This window comes from Protopterus annectens, chromosome 14.part0 (genome assembly GCF_019279795.1).
Source record: "Protopterus annectens isolate FY-2018-M chromosome 14.part0, PAN1.0, whole genome shotgun sequence".
In the NCBI taxonomy this organism is placed as follows: domain Eukaryota; kingdom Metazoa; phylum Chordata; order Ceratodontiformes; family Protopteridae; genus Protopterus; species Protopterus annectens.
The window spans coordinates 1,152,435,709-1,152,454,934 of NC_056748.1; the positions used below are offsets into that span (position 1 = coordinate 1,152,435,709).

Genomic DNA, 19,226 nt, shown 5'->3' on the forward strand with positions numbered 1-19,226 from the left:
GACAGAGTAGTCTGCAGAGAATTTTTTAAATCTGTCAACCCATTACACTCCCAAAAATATGTTCCCAATTATCTCTTTCTTCCCCGTCACACCTCCAACATTTGCTGTCTACCGGAGGGAAAAATTCTTTCTAGTCTACTTGGGGTGTAAAAATACCCATGTGAACATTTCCAAGAAAAGATCCTAAATCATCTAGATTTTGTTGCATATTTGAGTCATACATACATCCCCCCATTGTTTCTTCATGAATTGCTTATCTAGTCTCTCTTCCCAATCCTTTCTAATCTCCTCTCACTGATTCTTGTAGTTACCATGCAATATTTTATGTGCTGTACAAATTACCCTGTTTTCAACAGTAGCTTCTGTTCTAGATTCTACCAAAAGCTTTACCAGTGCTGGTCTTTTGTGTAGGATCCACCTATTAATTTCTCTTTGCCTGTACTCTGATATCAATCATTGACAGGAAAGACAATCTTTCATGCCAGTTATTGTTGAGATCCACTAACTGAATCCTGTTTCACTGCAATTCAGGAGTGAGCTTAAGCAAAGGTCCTACAGTGGCGGAGCAGGTCCATCTCTTTCTCCCGTTCCTGAGGTATCTGTCCTGTACTTGATGTGTGATAAACTGAGACCCAGTAAGTGGTTCTCAATATGCGGATCGAGATAAGAGAGATCAGTGGCTTTCATTTATCATGTGTGTATGTGAGAGATTTCTGTGTATTACATTTTGTTTTACCAGGACATCTGGCTGCTGTTCTCATCAAAAGGTGGTGTCCATGGAGAGGGTGCTCCTATGTTTATTATTCTTGTTGGTTCTTATAAGTTGGAAAAACTCCTCTCTGGTTTCATCTCTAAACATTGCCTTTATCGGAGCAGTGCAGTCTCTGTTCCTGCCTACACAGTGTATCCAGCTGGTTGTGTTTCTGCTAACTTTGGTGTGGATGAAATAGAAGGTCTAATTTCAGACCTTTGTCTCATCTTAACATGATGACAGTTATCTTTATGATGTCTTCTGTTCACTAGTAGATGCAGATGTTACAATGCATTACAAGACATCAATGGATACAGAACTATTCTGTTCTTGGCATATCTTATTGTCTGAGACTGTTACTGTAGTCCTTCACATTATGGGCATTTTCCAATGTCCAGAATGTGTGCCTTTTATTCTTGCTACCAAACCAGTTGCAGATGCTAATTCCTCTAAGGGTTTGAAGCCCACCTTTGTTCCTCCATTGTTCAAGACAAAATGGTCCCACTGGTAGGATGGGCTTTGCATAATTCATTTGGAATGGAAGGTGGTTCTGCATACTATGAGTTTGTTAAACTGAGTCTTTGGCCTTTTCTGTTCCTGTCCTGATACCCGTTTGCTGTCTGGTCCTTTATCAGGTAGGAATGCACATGCTCTTAGCTGCTGTGCATAAAAGTAGTGCTGGTCTGGCTAAGGGGAAGTGCACTGGGCATCATTCTTGCCTGTTCACATATTAGGAGAGAGGCCAGGAATGTGCTGGCTTGCTGTGTAAAAATGTTGGTGTGCAACTGTGGTTAACGCTGCTGTATATGTAGCTTGGTGGTTGAATGCCAACCCTAAAGCCATCTTTCACCTTTGCTTCTCTTCTAATGGATTATAACTTTGGACAGCCCTAATCCACCCCCTCTCTCCTAAGATAGATACCTCCCATTCCCCCTTTGCCTGTGCCAAAGGAATTGAATTCTGGTCACCCTGCTAGTAGTCCTGATTTTATCCCTCTACACTAGTGGAGCTGGCTAGCGTGAAGGGCCTTTGACTTGATTCAGGCATGCAGTTGCATGATTTTGGGTTACTACTTCATAGTCAGTTAGCCGTGCGGAGTCTGCATGTTCTACCAGTGGTCAGTTGAACTTCAAAGACATGCAGGTAGGTGGGTGTGTGTGCGTGTGCCTTCTGTGAAGGTTGGGCATCAGGCTGGCAACTCGGCACTGTAAAAAACTCCACTGCCAATCATGAGTGGACTGGTGATCCGCTGTGTCGTCCCCTAACTGGGATAAGCCGAAAGATAACTCCACAGTCAGTTAGCATTAGTCATCTACTTCTGCTCTCCATCTTCTGAAAGGTAATACCGTGGCCTAGAACTAATTGGTTAAGCAGTTCTTAAATGCAAGTGTCATTTATGTCTGGACTTCTTGGTCTTTGAAGGGTAGAATTGTGACCCAATTACCAGCTGGTAAAGCAGTTTTTTAAAGGGATTTTAGCCTTCATTTTCATTTAAAGCACCTCTGCCCCTTTTGTCTTTGAATTACATGACTGACAGTGGTATCTGTCTAATGTTGCACCCAGCTTTTTCAGCAGCATTGAAATTCTTTTCTTGGGAACACATTTCATTTCTGCTTGTAGGATATTTGCATTTCAGGTCTTCATGTTAAGGGATCAGCGTTATTGAACATAAGGGAGCATTTGATCATTTTAAAGCATGAAATGCAAATCCATGTATACAGTAGTGACCAAAACATTGGTTAGTAACAGAACAAAGCCCATTTCTAAGTCTGGTTACCAGTGCTGTCCCACAGGGCTCCTTTTTTAAGCTAATTATTTGTACTGTTTTTGTGAGATACAAAAGTTGACAATAAATTGGCTAACCAAGTGTGCTGCTTGATAGCAAACTGTGTCCATAATTGTTTGTGCATAAAAATGCTGAAGTTTTCAAAGCTGGCCTACAAAAGCAGACCTAGTGTAGTGGTAATACCCCCCTTTTTAATGTCGGTAAATTTAACATCATAAGAATTTAACAAAATAAACAGATGGACAGCAGTTTTAATTTTTTACAAGTATGTATTTTCCAAAGTTTAGGAGCCCATCTCATTCTAAAGGACATAGTCAAATCAAGAAGATGGTCATACCACTTTATACCTCACTGATCTGATGCATGGTTGAATACATGGCTGAGTTTTTTCACATTTGAGCCCTTGAGTAAGCCACTCAGAACTCCTTGAAAAGGTACATTGATTGTTAATAGAAAAGTCATGGAGTTGGAAAAATTCATCATTCACAGAAGTTTCAAGTGTTGACTTTTGTGTCTATGGAATTGTTTCTGTTTGAAAGTCTGCCGAAATCCACTTCAAGAACCTGTCATCATTATGGAAAACCTAATATAAATATTAATAATAAAGTCTAAAAGATAATTTACACAATGCCTAGGCCTTTGAAGATTATAGAATAAGCTTTTCTTTGCAATCGGATGCCACCAGTCCTTTGCTTGCTTCAGAAAAATATTTCCAAGTGCCCGCATGCATGTGTGCATGCATGCACACATGCATTTGCGGGGGCAGTGGAGTAGAAAATACCACCATGAGGTTATGGAAGTCTGAAGTTCCTTGAAGGCAAGTAGGTGACAAGCAGAACCAATTAACTTACTTCAAAAGTACTATAGTTGGTCCTTCACAGGTATTGGGTGTTCTTACAACTGACCAGTGCTTCCTTTTGAATCTGTAAGAGTTGTCCATAAGCTAGTCCATCCATCCATCTATCTATCTATCTATCTAGCTATCTCTGTTTAGAAAGTAGGAAAGAGTCCATCGTAACTCGGACATGAACCAGCAGCTCATGTTGTATATGAACAACTGAATAAGCTGTGGAATATGGAAACAGTGCTTTTAAGAGATTTAGCTACAGAGATAGCTGTGCCCTAGTGGACAGGTAACTGCATTATGTTATGCTGTCCAACAGAGGACTATAGTTTGGAAAATGCTGTTGTCAAAGGCACTTCTTTATGGTTATGGCTACTTACAGTATTTGGTTTAAAAATGTCTTCCTTGTAGATATTCGTGTAGTAGTCCTTTGGGCCAGCAATTTGCGTCTTCAATCACTGTGTGTTGAAGCGTGAATTCACAGGTAGCATTTCCCTCCTTAGATATATTGTTACTTCAATGCTTATCCTTCTGAGACTTTGTCTCTTTGCTAATTTCTTATCCTTGTCCCCATCGCTAGAGTGTGTACTACTTTGGGAATAGCCCTACTGAGGTGTAATGTATATGTCCGATTCAAGAATTATGTTCTTTGTTTTCTTTTTTTTCTTCCCCTATGCCTGCCAGCCATCGGTCCTTTTCTCCTCTTGTCTGCCCATTTCTTCCTTTCCATCAGTATTCTGGGGGCAGGAGCTTTCATCAGAGAATGGAAGTGTTACCCAGGTAGCCATAGGGGACATTTTATATATGTGGTGCCTCTCACAGCAGCACATGGGTATGACTGTGGTGTAGGATCCCCAGAAATACATGTTTCCTTGCATGATCAACATGGCTGCAGCATGCACTACCTGACGAGTGCACGTTCTCACACAGACACGTGTGCACACATACCCACCCTTGTAGTTTGGGTACTTACCCTCTGGAAGCAACAGACCTTGCTACCTACTATCCTGGCTCTGTCAGCTGGTGACGGCCTCTCACTTCTAAACCTCCCCAGCCAATTCCTCAACAGATATATTCTCACAGTATCGCTTGATTTGAGAAATGGTGATGTCCTCCTATTCCAATGTTGCAGTATTCATATGGTGTGGGATTTTCCATCTCATGCAATCTGACGTTGGCTCCTATACAAAAGCTGCTGGCTGCTGTAGGTGCATGGGATGTCACATGTAGGGCCATAAACCAAGGACCGTAAATGTGACATTGGCACGCGCAGACCTCAGAACTTTTCAGCTGCTGATGTCGTCACTTTGATTGTTCACTTCCTACTATCGATTACTTCGGAAAGATAAGTACTCCATTAGGTTTTTTTTTTGTTTTGTTTTTTATCATTGCTTATGCTTGGTTTGCTGTAGTTCTTGGCCAGTGTCACCTAAAAAAGACAAATGTAATTGCAGCCAGCAGATACCGTACAAAGATTCCCACAATAAGTGCGTATTTTGTCTAGGTAGGGAACACGACCATACGTCTTGTTCCATTTGTAAGTCTTTCGGGCCCAAGATGCTTCGCAGTTGTTTAGCTGCATTAACTTTATATCTCGAGAACCAGCATCTGAAATGCCTACCCCTTTGGTTGATCGATTCTGGGTCCATCCTATCTGAATCGCCCAGGAAAAAGGCCAAAGTTTCCAGGCCTATTCCTACTGCCACTCCACTATCGGATGTCCCGCCAGCTTCCGATATAGGGGCAGAGGAATGCCCGATTTCTCAGTCAGCTTCAACAGCTCCCTCTGAGGAAGCCATTTCTGCAGTCACGTCCGCGGAGACTTTTCAGCCATCAGCACCAACCAACGTCAAGGGGGAACCTCTTGTTGGACGACCGACCGAGTCCTCTCCTACTGCAGGCCGGGCTACAATCTCTAGGCCGTCCCCGAAGCCTACTCCTCCTAAGAAAAGACAGAAGACAAAACATATCACTCTTCGTCCTGAAGCACAGCCAGCTGGCAGTCTTTCACAAATTCTCTTAAGCAGGCTTTCATGGCCCTTAGGCCCACAGGTCCTGCTTCTTCTACCATCCCTGTGCTCAGGCCTCACCCAGCCTCTTCCTCTTCCCCCCAACATCAAACTACTTGAGGGAGAACAGCAACAATACCATTATGATTCTTCCTCTGAGGAATCAGTCTCTTATGTGTCCCAAATTGCTTTCCCTGTTGACTACTATTCCCCTGATGAAGACTCCATTGAAGAGTCCTCCCCATCTAAAGATTTAACTTTTGGGGAGATTATACTAAACTGAAGAAGTATTTCAAGTGGGACACTACCCTGATGTCTGACACTCAGATATTTTGAACCACTACAACTGGAGTCTCCCTCTCCTCCAGCAATATCTCCTGTGCTCACAGCCCTCAGACCCTAAAAGACCAGTCAGGTTTTATAAAGTGCCTGATGACCATAAATTCCTGGTAAAACCTCCACTGGTAGATCCCGCTGTAATTGCTGTGGCTAATTGCTGTGGCTCCTGACAGACAATCTAGATATGTACCTTCTGCCTCTCTCCTACCCACAGATAAGGACAGTAAAACCATGGATAGACTGGGCAAAATAAGTGTATACCTCCTCCACCTTGGCTTTCAGAGCCATTAATTACCAAACACACATGGTACAATACGCTCTGGACCTAGTCTCCCAGGCCTCTACCAGACGATCTACACCTGACTGTCCTACTAAGTCTGACATTGCATCAAAACTCTCCCTAGCCACCCAAGTAGCCAGACACTCCATGAGATGTAGTTATGATGCAGCAGAAGCTTCGGCCAGGTCTGCAGCTTCTGCATCTGCCCTACGCAGATATTCCTGGCTACTCCTACAATCTCATCCAGAGGATTTCAAATCCAAAATTATGGATGCACCACTGGACCTCACTCTACTTTTTGGCAAAAATTCAGCTGAGCTCTTCAAAAACTTGCAAGCGAAAAGCAAAGAGCCGCTATACATCAAACATTTGCTGGTGTCCCCCTTCCCTAAGTACTAAAGGAATTATCCTGCAAAAACTTCCTTTGTCAGGAGGATGCTTTCCACTTTTCATCCCTCCTCCTCCAGACCGAGAAGAGGATCTAGGAGACACCCTTACTCCAGACTTACTAACAACCATCCCCCCTCCAAACAGCCCTTTCTCGACGGGGGGGCTCATCAGCATGACTGCCTTGCCCACCTTCCTTTGTCTGCCCACCTACCCACTTCCTCTTCTTTTGGAAAACCATCACCTCAGACCAATGGGTCTTTCCATCATTCAAAGAGGATACTTCCTATCTTGGAAGGAAAAACCAAGGCCAAAAAACATTCCCTTCCTACCAAAGAAACAGCTCTGCCAATTCCCACATATTCTGCAGGAGCTCCTGTTCCTAGGAACTATAGAACCAGTCCTTGTGGACCAGGAAGGAAAAGGATTCTATTCTCGCCTATTTCTAGTCCCAAAAAAGGATGGTCCTTGGAGACCCATACTAGACCTATCCTACCTAAATCGGTTCATAAAAGTTCCATCCTTCAGGATGCTCTCTCTGCAAACCCTCCTGCCCCTGATACTGCCCCAAGCCTTTATGGTCACTCTGGACTTGAAGGAAGTTTATCTCCACACTCCTATCATGCCCTCCCATAGAAAATTTCTGAGATTTATGGGCATTTCCTCACATTTTCAATTTACAGCCTTGCCCTTCGGCTTATCTACTGCTCCAGTAGTGTTCACAAAATGCCTAGCTCTTGCCATTGCATTTTGCCAAACCAAGGGCATCCAGATATACCCTTATCTGGACAACATTCTCCTTCTAGCGGAATGAGAAACCATGCTCCTAAGTCACCTAAAATTCACCATGACCATCCTGCACGACTTTGGGTTCACCCTAAACCTTCCAAAATCTTCTCTGCACCCACAGCAGGACAATGTTTTCCTGGGATGTAGGAAATTTCAATGGTACTTAAAGAATGTATGGTCTCAGCACCAACACTCCCTAGACAAGCAAATCCCCCTTCTGCCCCTGTTTAAAGTCAGAATTGAGGTAGTGGTCCAACAAATCCTCTGCAACCAAGGCATCCCACTACAGCTCTCCCCCACACAAAATCTATGCACACAGATGCATCAGATCTAGGGTGGGGGACAACTCTAAAGGGTTACGGGGTTTAAGAATCTTGGACCCCTGCCCTGCAAACACAACACATTGTCAGGAAGATGACTGCCGTCTTGCAGGTCCTTCAGGCCTTCCTTCCCATTCATCAGCCAAGCCTTCACATTCTTGCAGACAACACCACAGTCATATGTGGTACCTGAACAAACAGGGAGGGACAAAGGCCTACCTCTTATGCCGGATAACCCTACAGATTTGGGAGTCAGCCACCCAATACAATCTCTTCCTGCAGGCCTCTTACATTCCCTCTCAGGAAAACAAACAAGCGGACTTGCTCAGCAGAACATCCTCTCACCTTCATGAATGGATACTAAACAGGGAAACATTTCTAGACATAGTCCACCGGTGGGGCACACCTCAAGTGAATCTGTTTGCCTCCCCCCAAAACAGGCAACTAAGCAAATTCTGCAGCAGGGATCACACTCCATCAGCCTGGAGAGTGAGTGCCTTCAGCTTTCCTTGGAATGGGATGTTCCTTTATGCACCCCCCCCCTTCCCACTGATACAAAATATCCTTCTGAAAATCAAGAGGGACCAATCAAAAATCTTGCTGGTCACTTCTACTGACCAAGGCAACACTGGTTCCCCCTTCTCCACCCTTTAGCCAGGGGCAATCACCACAAGTTACCCCACAAGGTGGACCTACTGTTTCAGCAAAAGGGGGTCTCATTCACCCTCCGCTGCAAATTCTCAACCTAAAATTTTGGGTGATCAACATCTAATCCCTTACAGACAGCTCTACTCTGAGGACGTGCTCTCAATTCTGTGGGAGGTCAGGCAACCAACTACTAGAAAGACATACTTATCGAAATAAGAAAAATTCTCAAAATTGTGCCTTCTTAAGGACAGGGACCCAATGCAGGCAGACCACTCCCTAGTCCTTAGCTATGTTTGTGATCTCATTAAGACTGGACTAACTTACTCCTCTGTGAAAGTCCACCTTTCAGCCATTTCAGCCTGCCTACCCTTACAGCCACCCCTGCTTTCCAGGCTGGACATTAAACATTTTTTTTCTTGAGAGGGGTCCTTCATATTAGACCACCAAAAAACCCATCCCTCCTCCCTGGGACCTCAACGTCATGTTAGAAAAACTCTCCTTAACCCCTTTTGAGCCAGCTAGTTCGGCCTCCTTACAAATGTGCACTTGGAAAACCATTCTTTTAGTGGCCATTTCTTCCGCTAGAAGAGTGTCAGAACTACAGGCCCTCATAGCCTGCCTTCCTTACACCACCTTCCATAATGACAGAGTTACCCTATGCACAAATCCTTTCTTTATGCCCAAAGTAGTAAATGAACAATCTCTAAACCTGTCCATCCACTTACCCACTTTCTTCCCAACTCCAGCCAACAATACAGAGAGAATCCTTCATTCCCTGAACGTACACAAACAGTTGAGATTCTACTTAGACAAAACTAAGTCCTTCAGGAAGTCTGACCAGCTATTTATCTCCTTTCACCCCAGGGCTCTGGGCAAGGCAGTCTCCAAACAAACCATTCCCTGTTGGATTAGGAAATCTTTTCTTTTTTGTTATTCACACCATGGTAAGGTCTTACCACATGGTGTAAGAGCTCACTCCACCAGAGCCATAGCTACAAAGCCTTTCCTCAAAGGCCTGGACACAGCTTCCATCCTGGGAGCAGCTACCTGGTCTTCAGTTCACACCTTCACCAAACACTACAAACTAGACCAAGTCTCCAGGGCCAGGGCAGGCTTTGCCAGAGCAATCCAGCAAGGATTCCTGGAATAGTCTACCTCTACCTCCTCCCATTTCTCCACCTAAACTGTGGTACTCTCCCACACCATATGAATACTGCAACATTGGAATAGAAGGACATAGAATAGTTGTGTAAAATCTTACCATAACCATGGATGTTCTTCGTGTTTCACTTTTGCAGTCATCACACTTGGGTTATCTGCCTGCAGGTAGCCCTCAGTCAGCCCGAATACCAGACACTTAGTATTTCTGCGCCGGATGCTGTTGCTCCAGGACTGACGTCAGGTCGTCGGGTATAAAAACAGGCAGCTGACGCCATTACATCAATCTTTCTTGCTGAGGAGCTGGAAGCAGAAGCAGTTCACAAATGCCAGTCGGCTACTACCTGAATTTTCATTTACAAATTGAATAATCCTGAAGTCTTCTAAACCTAAGTACCCCATTGGAGATCCTTTTTTCTTGCTCTAACCGATGTCAGAAAAAGTTAACAATTGTCTTGCCTGTGGAAAGCAAATACCTCAGAGAGATTTTCATTCTTACTGCATCACCTGTTTAGGCCCAGACCATGACGTACCTCTCTGTCACTTTTGTGCCTTGTTTAATGCCTGAACCATTCGTAGTCAGGCTCTCTTTCTCACTAAATTCTTTCGCTCTCTATCCCCGTATTCTGAAATGGGTTTGGTAAGCCATCCGACTACCGATATTCCAAAACAAAGTAAGGATAAAGACAGACAGACCGCATAGGTCCAAAGCTGCTGACGCTTCCGTTAAGCTAGTCGACAGTCCACCGGTACTCAGTGAGGCGCTTTTGCAGCCCCTGGTGGCTGCTTCAATGGATTCGCTGACCTCTACCAAGACCCATTCGAAGTCCGGTATGCCGCAAGACTCTTCTTCAACTATGGAACCTGCAGATGTCTCTTCCTTGGATGGGTGCGGAGCCGCTGTGCAGGCACTGGCTTCTGAGGCAGTTCTTCACTCGACTCAAACCGACAACTTCTTTTTTTAACCAAAACTACCGAGTTTCTTAGACCCACAGTATGTACTACACCTAGAAAACTGACGACCAAAGCACATGTATCTGCTCCCATGCCACAAAAACAAATGCTTAGAATGGCAGAAGACCTTATTACTCTGATTAGGGGAAGTCAGCCTGCCCCCTGCTAAGAGAAAAAGAGACCAGTCCCCTGCAGCTTCTACAGACCAGGAGTCCGATGACTTTGAGATTTCTGATTTTGAAGACATGCCCCTTATCTGCTTATGAGGATTCAGATGCAGAGGAATCCACTCCCTCTGTCTCCCCTCCAGAGGATTTTTCTTTTGGTGAAAACTTGCATACCTTAAGAGAGCATTTCCACTGGGAATGCCAAGACTATCCTCAGTCCAGAAAGAGACTCGGAGAATTCCTAGAGTTGCCTCAGCACAGGCCTTTAGCAGTGCCCCCTTTCCTGTATGTTGTTGATGTTTTTATGGAATCCAGTCTTACTCCTGAAACTCTACCTCCTGCTCCTAGGAAACCAGACAGGTACTTCAGAGTACCTGACACTCACAAATTTCTTTTCAAGAATTCTACTGATGACCCAGAGATCATTTCCCAGGGGTATAAAGGTATCAAGGCTACTACAGCCAGAATCCCACCCCTTCAGACAGGGATTCCAGAGATTTGGACAGATGAGGTAAGAAGGTATATACCTTTGCAACTCTTGCTATTAGGGCATTGAATTGTCAGTCTCACATCCTGAAGTACCAGCAGCATATTATGGAACTTATTAAACAAAAAGTGGCAACCTTTACAGACTGTGCAGAAAATAAAGTGCAAGCCAAGTCAGTAAGCATACTTTGCAGTGTGGCTTTAACACCCTAGAAGCATCTTGCCAGGCAGCAGTCACTGGATCTGTACTGAGAAGACATGCTTGGCTCAAGGAGCAGAGCTTGCCAGACCATGTCAAATCAAAGTTACTAGATGCTCCTTTGAACAAGGACAGTTTGTTTGGCACCAAAGCAGAACAGGTTCTTAAAAAGATGGAAGAAAAAGCTAAGTATACAGACTATTAAAGAATTCTTACAAGTGCAACCCCCTAGATTCAGCAGGCATTTCCCTTCCAAACACTGGTCCTTTCCAGCCCCCTCCAGGCCTTCTCAAACCAGACCAGGGGAAACAGACCACCCAGACTACAGTTTCAGGGTATGCAGAGATCTAAGCAATGGAGTGCCCCCACCCTTAAAGCAGGGAGTGGTAAGCCACCTCCTTATGGAAAAAACTCACAATGACTTCTTTACTCCTCTCCCCAGCCCTGCCCAATTGCTTGTGCCCCTAGGAGGAAAACTTACCCTTCATGCAAAAAATTGGATGTCCATCACACAGGACCAGTGGGTCCTCGACATTGTATCCCAGGGGTACAAATTTTATTTCCATTCACTGCCAACCCCAAGCGGGTTTCCAGACCTCCCTACAAACCAGTGGGCAGAGGCTCAAAGCCAAGTAGCTTCCCTGCTCAATATCAGAGCTATTCAGGGAGGTTGGCCTAATCGTTAAGGTGTTTGCCTTACAAGCACAAGGTGCGGGGTTCTAGTCTCACAAGGGATAATTGGCTAGGCTTAAAATGACTTGCAAGGGCAAATAGCCTAGTACTAACCTATGAACCTATGAACCTGTAGAACAGAGGGGTGAAGGATTCTACTCCAGACTCTTCTTGGTACCCAGGAAAGAGGACTTTTGGTGTCCAATCCTGGATCTTTCAATTCTCAACACCTTCCTGGTGGTACCAAAATTCAAGATGCTTACCCTGCAACAGCTTCTTCCTATGCTAGTCAAGGATGCCTGGTTAGTCACCCTAGACTTAAATGAAGCCTATCTGCACATCCCCATAAGGGAGTCATACAGGAAGTATCTACGTTTCAGGGCAGGATCTATGCATTATCTGTTCTCTGCACTTCCCTTTGGCTTATCTACTGCGCCCAGAGTTTTCACAAAATGCCTGGCTCCAGCCATTGCATACTGCAGGCAGAGAAATATCCAAAATTTCCCGTATTTGGACGACTGTCTGATTCAGGCGAACAGTCAGGAATTGCTGTTGCAGCACCTGATATTTGTGAAACACCTTCTCACTTCCTTGGGGTACACCATCAACGAAAAGAAATCAAAACTGGTACCCAGTCAAAAGATTGTATTCCTGGGAGCAAGCTTGGACACAACATCCCAGATGGCATCCCTCACTTCAGAAAAACAAGTCTATCTGACAACCTACTTCAAACAAATGGCCACCAGCGCCCAGTTATCCGCAAGAAAAATACTGCAGGCCCTAGGGTTCATGGCCTCATGTATACTGCTAATTCCATATGCAAGACTGCATATGAGGAAACTTCAATGGTACTTAAAAAGTCTTTGGTGCCAACATTCGCAGGACCTGGAAACAGTCATTCTTATCATACCCTGTGTAAGGACAGAGTTCCTTTGGTGGGTAGAAGCATGCTACCACAACAAGGGACTGCCCTTTTCACAACCCCACACCTCCCAGACCCTAACCACAGATGCAACAGACTATGCCTGGGGAGCACACATAGACGGCAAATGCTTTCAGGGCCACGGGAGCCCAAGTCAAATTCATCTGCACATCAACCAAAAAGAGATGCTAGCTGTGCAGAATGCCCTGACAGGTTTCAGATCCCTGCTCTTTCAAGGATAACTGCTAATAAAAACAGACAACACCACAGTTATGTGGTACATCAACAAGCAGGGGGGAACCCACTCCTACCCACTCTGCAGGTTAGCCATTGCCCTGTGGCACACGGCCTTGGACATGCAAGTCCATCTGCAAGCTCAATTCCTGCCAGGCAAACAAAACTCATTGGCAGATGACATAAGCAAAAATCTCCTAGACCCACACAGTAATTGGAGCCCAGCACCTTCAACCTTCTGATTCAGAAATGGGGGAACCCAGACGTGGATCTCTTTGCCTCCTCCTACAACCACCAGCTCAGCAAGTTCTGCACCAGGGATCCTCACAGCAGGACCTGGAAAGTGGATGCCCTATCTTTTCAGTGCATAAATCTCTCCGTCTATGCCTTTCCCCCTCTGCCCCTTCTTTCAAGAGTATTACTCAAGATAGACAGGACAGACCAAGGACAGTTCTGATTGCCCCAGACTGGCCACGCCAGCACTGGTACCCACTCCTGTGCAGCCTGTCAATGGTGCCACCCTGGCACTTACACCAGAACCCAACCATGCTCTCTCAGCAGGAGGGACAGATTTTGCATCCACAGCTGCAAACCCTAAATCTTGCAGCCTGGCTTATTCCTTGAATTCTCCCCCAGCAGCCCTAAGCAAGCAGGTGCTGGATGTCATTCTTGAAGCCAGAAGACCCAGTACAAGAAAATCCCATGCTGAGAGGTGGAAAAGGTTCTGCTCCTAGATTCTATCTAAAGGAGAGGATACAACTCTGCCCTCCCTGCCTCTAATCCTGGATTACTTAGCAGATCTACTCCACAAAGGCCTGTCCTCCATTAAGATACATGCCTCAGCCATTTCGGCTCATTACACTGAGTCACCTCTCTTCTCGCACCCTCTTATCAAACAGTTCCTGAGAGGGGCAAACAACTTAAGGCCACCAAGGAGAGAGCACCCACCCCTGCTTGGGACCTTAACTTTGTACTAGAAAAGCTCACACCCACCCCCACCCCCCTTTGAAACCTGCTGCATCAGCAGACTTAAAATTCCTCTCTTGGAAAACAGCCTTGCTTCTGGCCATCACTTCAGCTAGAAGAGTGTCTGAGTTACAAGCACTTATGGCTGTGAAACCCTTCATTATTTTCCATGCTGACAGGGTTTCCCTCAGGACTAACCCTTCCTTCATGCCTAAAGTGGTGTCCAGTGTGGCTCTCAACCAATCTATCCATTTGCCAACTTTCTTCCCTAATCCTCAAAATAAAGGGGAAAGGATCCTGCACTCCTTGGACGTGCAAAGACAGCTCAGATTCTACCTTGATAGGACTAAGCCCTTCAGAAAATCTGACCAGTTACTAGTCAGCTTTGCAACAGGGGTAGAGGGTGAGGCCATTTCAGAACAAACAATTTCCAAATGGCTAGCACACTGCATCCGTTTCTGCTACAAGCACCATGGGAAACCAACCCCTCAGGGGGTCAGAACACATTCCACTAGGGCAACATCTACCTCTACAGCATTTCTCAGGGGAGTCGCTGCTACCTGGAGTTCAGTACATACCTTCACCAAGCATTATCACCTGCTGGTTTTGCAACAGCAGCCCTGCAAGGCATACTAGCCAGCCCTAACTCTTCTTGACTGCCTCCACCCTTCTTCAGCTTTGGGAATCCACCCAAGTGTGATGACTGCAACAGTGAAACACGAAGAGCATAGTACAGTTGTGTACACTTACCATAAATGTAGATGTTCGAGTGTATTCACTGTTGCAGTCCTGGTTTCTCTTTCTCTCCTCTCTATGGCTTTTACTCACCCCTTTCAGAAGTATTGGTTTTGGTATTTACATTTTACTGTTGGTGTTTTCCCAACCATAACCTAGCTCCCTATTTGGGGGGCTCCTGACATTTGGGGCAAGAAAAACTGATGTAATGGCATCTACTGCCTGTTGTTATAACCCTGATGACCTAACATTAGTCCTGGAGCGACAGCATCCGACGCAGAAATACTAAGTGTCTGGTATTCAGGCCGACTGAGGGCTAACCAATTGTGATGACTGCAACAGTGAATACACTCGAACATCTACATTTATGGTAAGTGTACACAACTGTACTATGTCCTTCTCTTCCATGTTGTAGTATTCCTTCCCACCCTCCATACCCCCCTTTTCTTACTACAGGGTCTGCCCTCTGGCCAGTGCTTCCACCACCTAAGGCTTATCTGTCCAGCCTTACAGTGGCATTTGCTACTTTTGTTGGCATCTTGATGTTCATCGTGGTACCCTGCTGCAGTCATCACACTTGGGTTATCCTGCCATCAGGCGGACCCGCAGTCGGCCCGAATTCCAAAGTTTTGGTCCGGCGTCGGTTGCTTTTGCTTCTTCCCTGACGTCAGAGCGCCAGGGGTATATCAGAGGCATCCGACGCCATTTTCTTCAGTCTTTCTTGCATGGTGCCCAAAGCAGAAGCAGTTCGCAAGTGCTGGTCGGCCGACACCTGAGATTTTCGAATAGAGTTTCAGTCCGAAGTCTTCAAAGCTAAGTACCCCGTTGGGGAACCTTTTCTTTCCTCAGTCCGATGTCAGAAAAAGTTAACAATTGCATTTCTTGTGGGAAGCAAATTATCTCATAAGGACTTTCATTCTTTTTGTATACCTTGCCTAGGCCCAGACCATGACGTCACTGGTTGTCATTTTTGTGCTAGGTTCAATAAGCGAACTATAAAGCGACGCTTTGATTTCGCACGACACTACTTCAGTAGAAAATTTAATTACACTATGCCGTCGGAGCAACCGACTACCGGCGTGCATAAAAAACGCAAGGATAAAGATAGGCAGCCTAGATCCAAGCCAGACTCCGAGGCCTCGGCTGCGCCGGTCGCCGGTTCTCCGGTTTTCAGTGAGGCCTCGCGGCCTGGCTACCGCTGAATTGGATCCCCAGGCCGCTTCGGATCCCCTAGCAGAGAGTTCTAGGCCGACACAGCCTTTTTCCTTAGGCCCTACCGACGACATTGCAGTAGGGGAAACCGGTGATGTAGAAACACCTTCGGTTTCTGAAGGTGTCTTCAGACCGACTACCCTCACCATAAAATCTTATGCTAAGCTTAAGACATTGCATATGTTTTTGCTACACCCACCATGGAAAATCAGTTCCTGCTACCATAAGGCCCCACTCTACCAGGGCAGCAGCTACATCTACAGCCTTCCTCAGGGGGGTGCCAACCAAGGATATTCTGGAAGCTGCAACTTGGAGTTCAGTACACACCTTCACTAAACATTACCACTTACCACTTTACTCTAAGACTAGAGCTGGCTTCGTCACTGCAGTTTTGCAGGGCCTTCTAGCCTCCTCTAACCCTGTTTGACTCCACCTCCCATCCTTAGCTTTGGTATTCTACCCAAATGTGATGACTGCAGCAGGGTACCATGATGAACATAGTACAGTTTTGTACCTACCATAAATGTAGATGTTCGAGTGTATACCTTGCTGCAGTCCAGGTTACCCTCCCTCCATCCCCTCTGGACTAGCTGAACTTATCTCTTCCACTCTATTCTTTACTACCTCTGTGGTGTATTTGCTTGCGCCTAAGGGTTTTGTTTCATTTTTTTCATATAACTATATGTGTGTGTGTATGTATGTATGTGTGTATATATATATATATATATATATATATATATATATATATATATATTTTTTTTTTTTTTTTTTGCCTACCTATTAGGGGCACCTGACATCTGGGGCAAGAAAAACTGAAGAAAATGGCGTTGTATGCCTCTGATATACCCCTGGTGCTCTGACGTCAGGGAAGAAGCGACAGCAACCGACGCCGGACTAAGACTTTGGAATTCAGGCCAACTGCGAGACCGCCTGACGGCAGGATAACCCAAGTGTGATGACTGCAGCAGGGTATACACTCAAACATCTACATTTATGGTAGGTACAAAACTGTACTTTCTCCTGACAGGCCACACCTCTGGGCTTCAAGTTCTGAGGTCTGTGCATGCCGAAGTCACATTTTTGGTCCCCAGTTTATGGCTCTACGTGTGACGTCCCACACACCTACAACAGCCAGGCAAAAGCTTTTGTATAGGAGACAATGTCAGATCGCCTGAGACGGAAAATCCCACACCATAAGAATACTGCAACATGGAAGAGGAGGACATCTATGGTTATGGTAAGATTTTACACAACTATTCTTTCCACCTCTTATTCTAATTACCCTCCCTTTATTAGCCGATGTCTAGATAGCTTTTCCATGTAGCTGCTACTGTTCCTGTAACTTGGGCATGTATGTATATCCTTGTTCATCATAGATTTTCTTCATTGTTTATCATGATGTGGCAGGCCTGTGTTCACTCAGTAGCTGTGGCCAAATTGGCAGATGCAGGACCTAGGTAGCAGTGTCCTTGTGTAGCATATGATTTGGCCTAATCTTAGCAGAGAGTATGCATGGTTCAGACAAAATAGTCAAACCAGTCAGAGGAAAGAGGGCTATCCCAGTCATAATCACAGAGGAGGGTTCACTTACAGATAAATAGATATGTTGAAGACATTTGTCATTTCGTCTGAGAAATGAAAACTAATCATGTAGTTTTATTTAAAAAATTAAGCTTTAATTAGATTATTTATTGGCTTTGTTGTTGTCATTTTCAGAATAAGCCTGTAGCAATGTAATAAAGAAGATTAGGCCTGTGAGTTACTATTGAGCTTCATTCTGTTCTCCTGGGTTTGATTCACTCCATCTCTACTGGAATACATTTGTGCCATTGAACAAGACATTTAACCATACAATGTGCTCCCATGTCACCCCTGCAAAAGGCAGTTGTGCCTTGTGGGGGTAGACAGTTAATTTATTGAATTGTTCAGGAATGTGTGTTTTTGGTTTAAAAACATTCAGGTGACATAGCAGGCCTGATAAGAAAAATCCAGCAGCTGATGGACAAGTAAACAGTACTTGGACCAAATAATGCAAAGCAAAACATAACATTCTGTTTCCTGTTTCTGTGATGTCAGAATAGACTGTTTAATACCAAAGCAAATGCATACTGTTGAGTATGGTTTAAGAGACGTTTCTGAAGTAGACAGCATGGAATTACTGTACATTTGGTACTCATCTGTGATGATCAGAAAGTTATTTGCAGTATTAAATGGTTTCCATTTCTCTGCAGGTTCCTGCACCAGAAACTTCTGAGAAGGGTGGTTTAAGCAATGTTGCTGAGGCTGAGTTGGTACATTGTGTAACATCAGCACTTGTAAAGGTATGGTAATTTATGTAAATAATGTGGTTTTACCAAAATGCATGCATTTTCCCTGTTGTACTGCTTTGGTTCTTGCCATTATCTTACGTTTTCCTAGGTCTCCTTTGCAGTTTACTGACTGTTTTGTAGTCTGCTTTGTTCCTCTTCCTCCTCTATGAGTGTTTGTCTGATTTCCTGTTGCTGCCTTGAGCACTCTGCTATTTTACTTGGTGAAGGTCTTTTTCATTAGAGTGATAAGGTAAATATTTGAAAGAACAGTGAAAGAAGTGGTTGACTGAGCTACTGATGTTTTGGAGACTAGCTGGTAGATTTGTATTTGAACAGATGAAGTGATCTAATGTCACCAAGCCCTCCTCAGTGTGTTTTTGCTTGAGAGGATATCCTGTCCTCCTGTCTTCAGTTCATCTGTTCTCTTTTGGAGTTCCCATGCTTAGGGGTTTCCAAACCCTTAAATAAACCATGCTGTGAACATCACAGATCATACTGGGAGAGCATGCCTAGCCTTTGCTCCTGCGTGTTCTTTTCTACCATATGCTCATTTTGTCTCCTGATCTTGGTATTCATTATTGTAAATTTCCTGTGACAAATGCTTAAGAAACATAAGACATTCAGATTCTCATGTGACTGGAGGATTGAGCCAAGATATGCGCATCAACTTGCCTGTACTGCATGTCAGACATGGTTTACTGCCATAAGTACCAGTGTTCCGTTCTGGCCACCCAAAGACACAAGACTGAGAAACTGTTGTCCTACCTGACATTTCATAAAATGGCAGAGGATGAACGCTTCCACCTCCAGCATTAGTAGGAGGGTCCTTTCTGTCGTTCTGTGTTGGCACTGAAAGATTATAAGACAGCAGAGATGATTTGCAGCAGACATTGTTAACACCCTCTGGAAAATACGTTTGTACTTATGATGGCATCCATGTCCCCATGTGTAGTAAAGTTGCTCTTGATTGCTGAACAGTTGACCCTGCAGCCATAATCTCCCTTGGCAGACAATGTATGTGGGAAAGTGCAACTCCAGCAACCACCAGAGTATAAGGAT

At 44.8% G+C, this 19,226-nt stretch overlaps 1 protein-coding gene across 2 annotated transcripts in view; it reads left to right on the forward strand.

Moving 5' to 3' along the window:
- DNA2 (DNA replication helicase/nuclease 2) overlaps positions 1 to 19,226 on the forward strand; it is a 1,108,563-nt gene that overhangs the window by 826,512 nt on the left and 262,825 nt on the right. For both annotated transcript variants that reach the window (XM_044056952.1, XM_044056951.1), the window contains exon 19: positions 18,090 to 18,179. In XM_044056952.1, the coding sequence (XP_043912887.1) occupies positions 18,090 to 18,179 (90 nt within the window). The remainder of the gene's footprint in view (positions 1 to 18,089; positions 18,180 to 19,226) is intronic.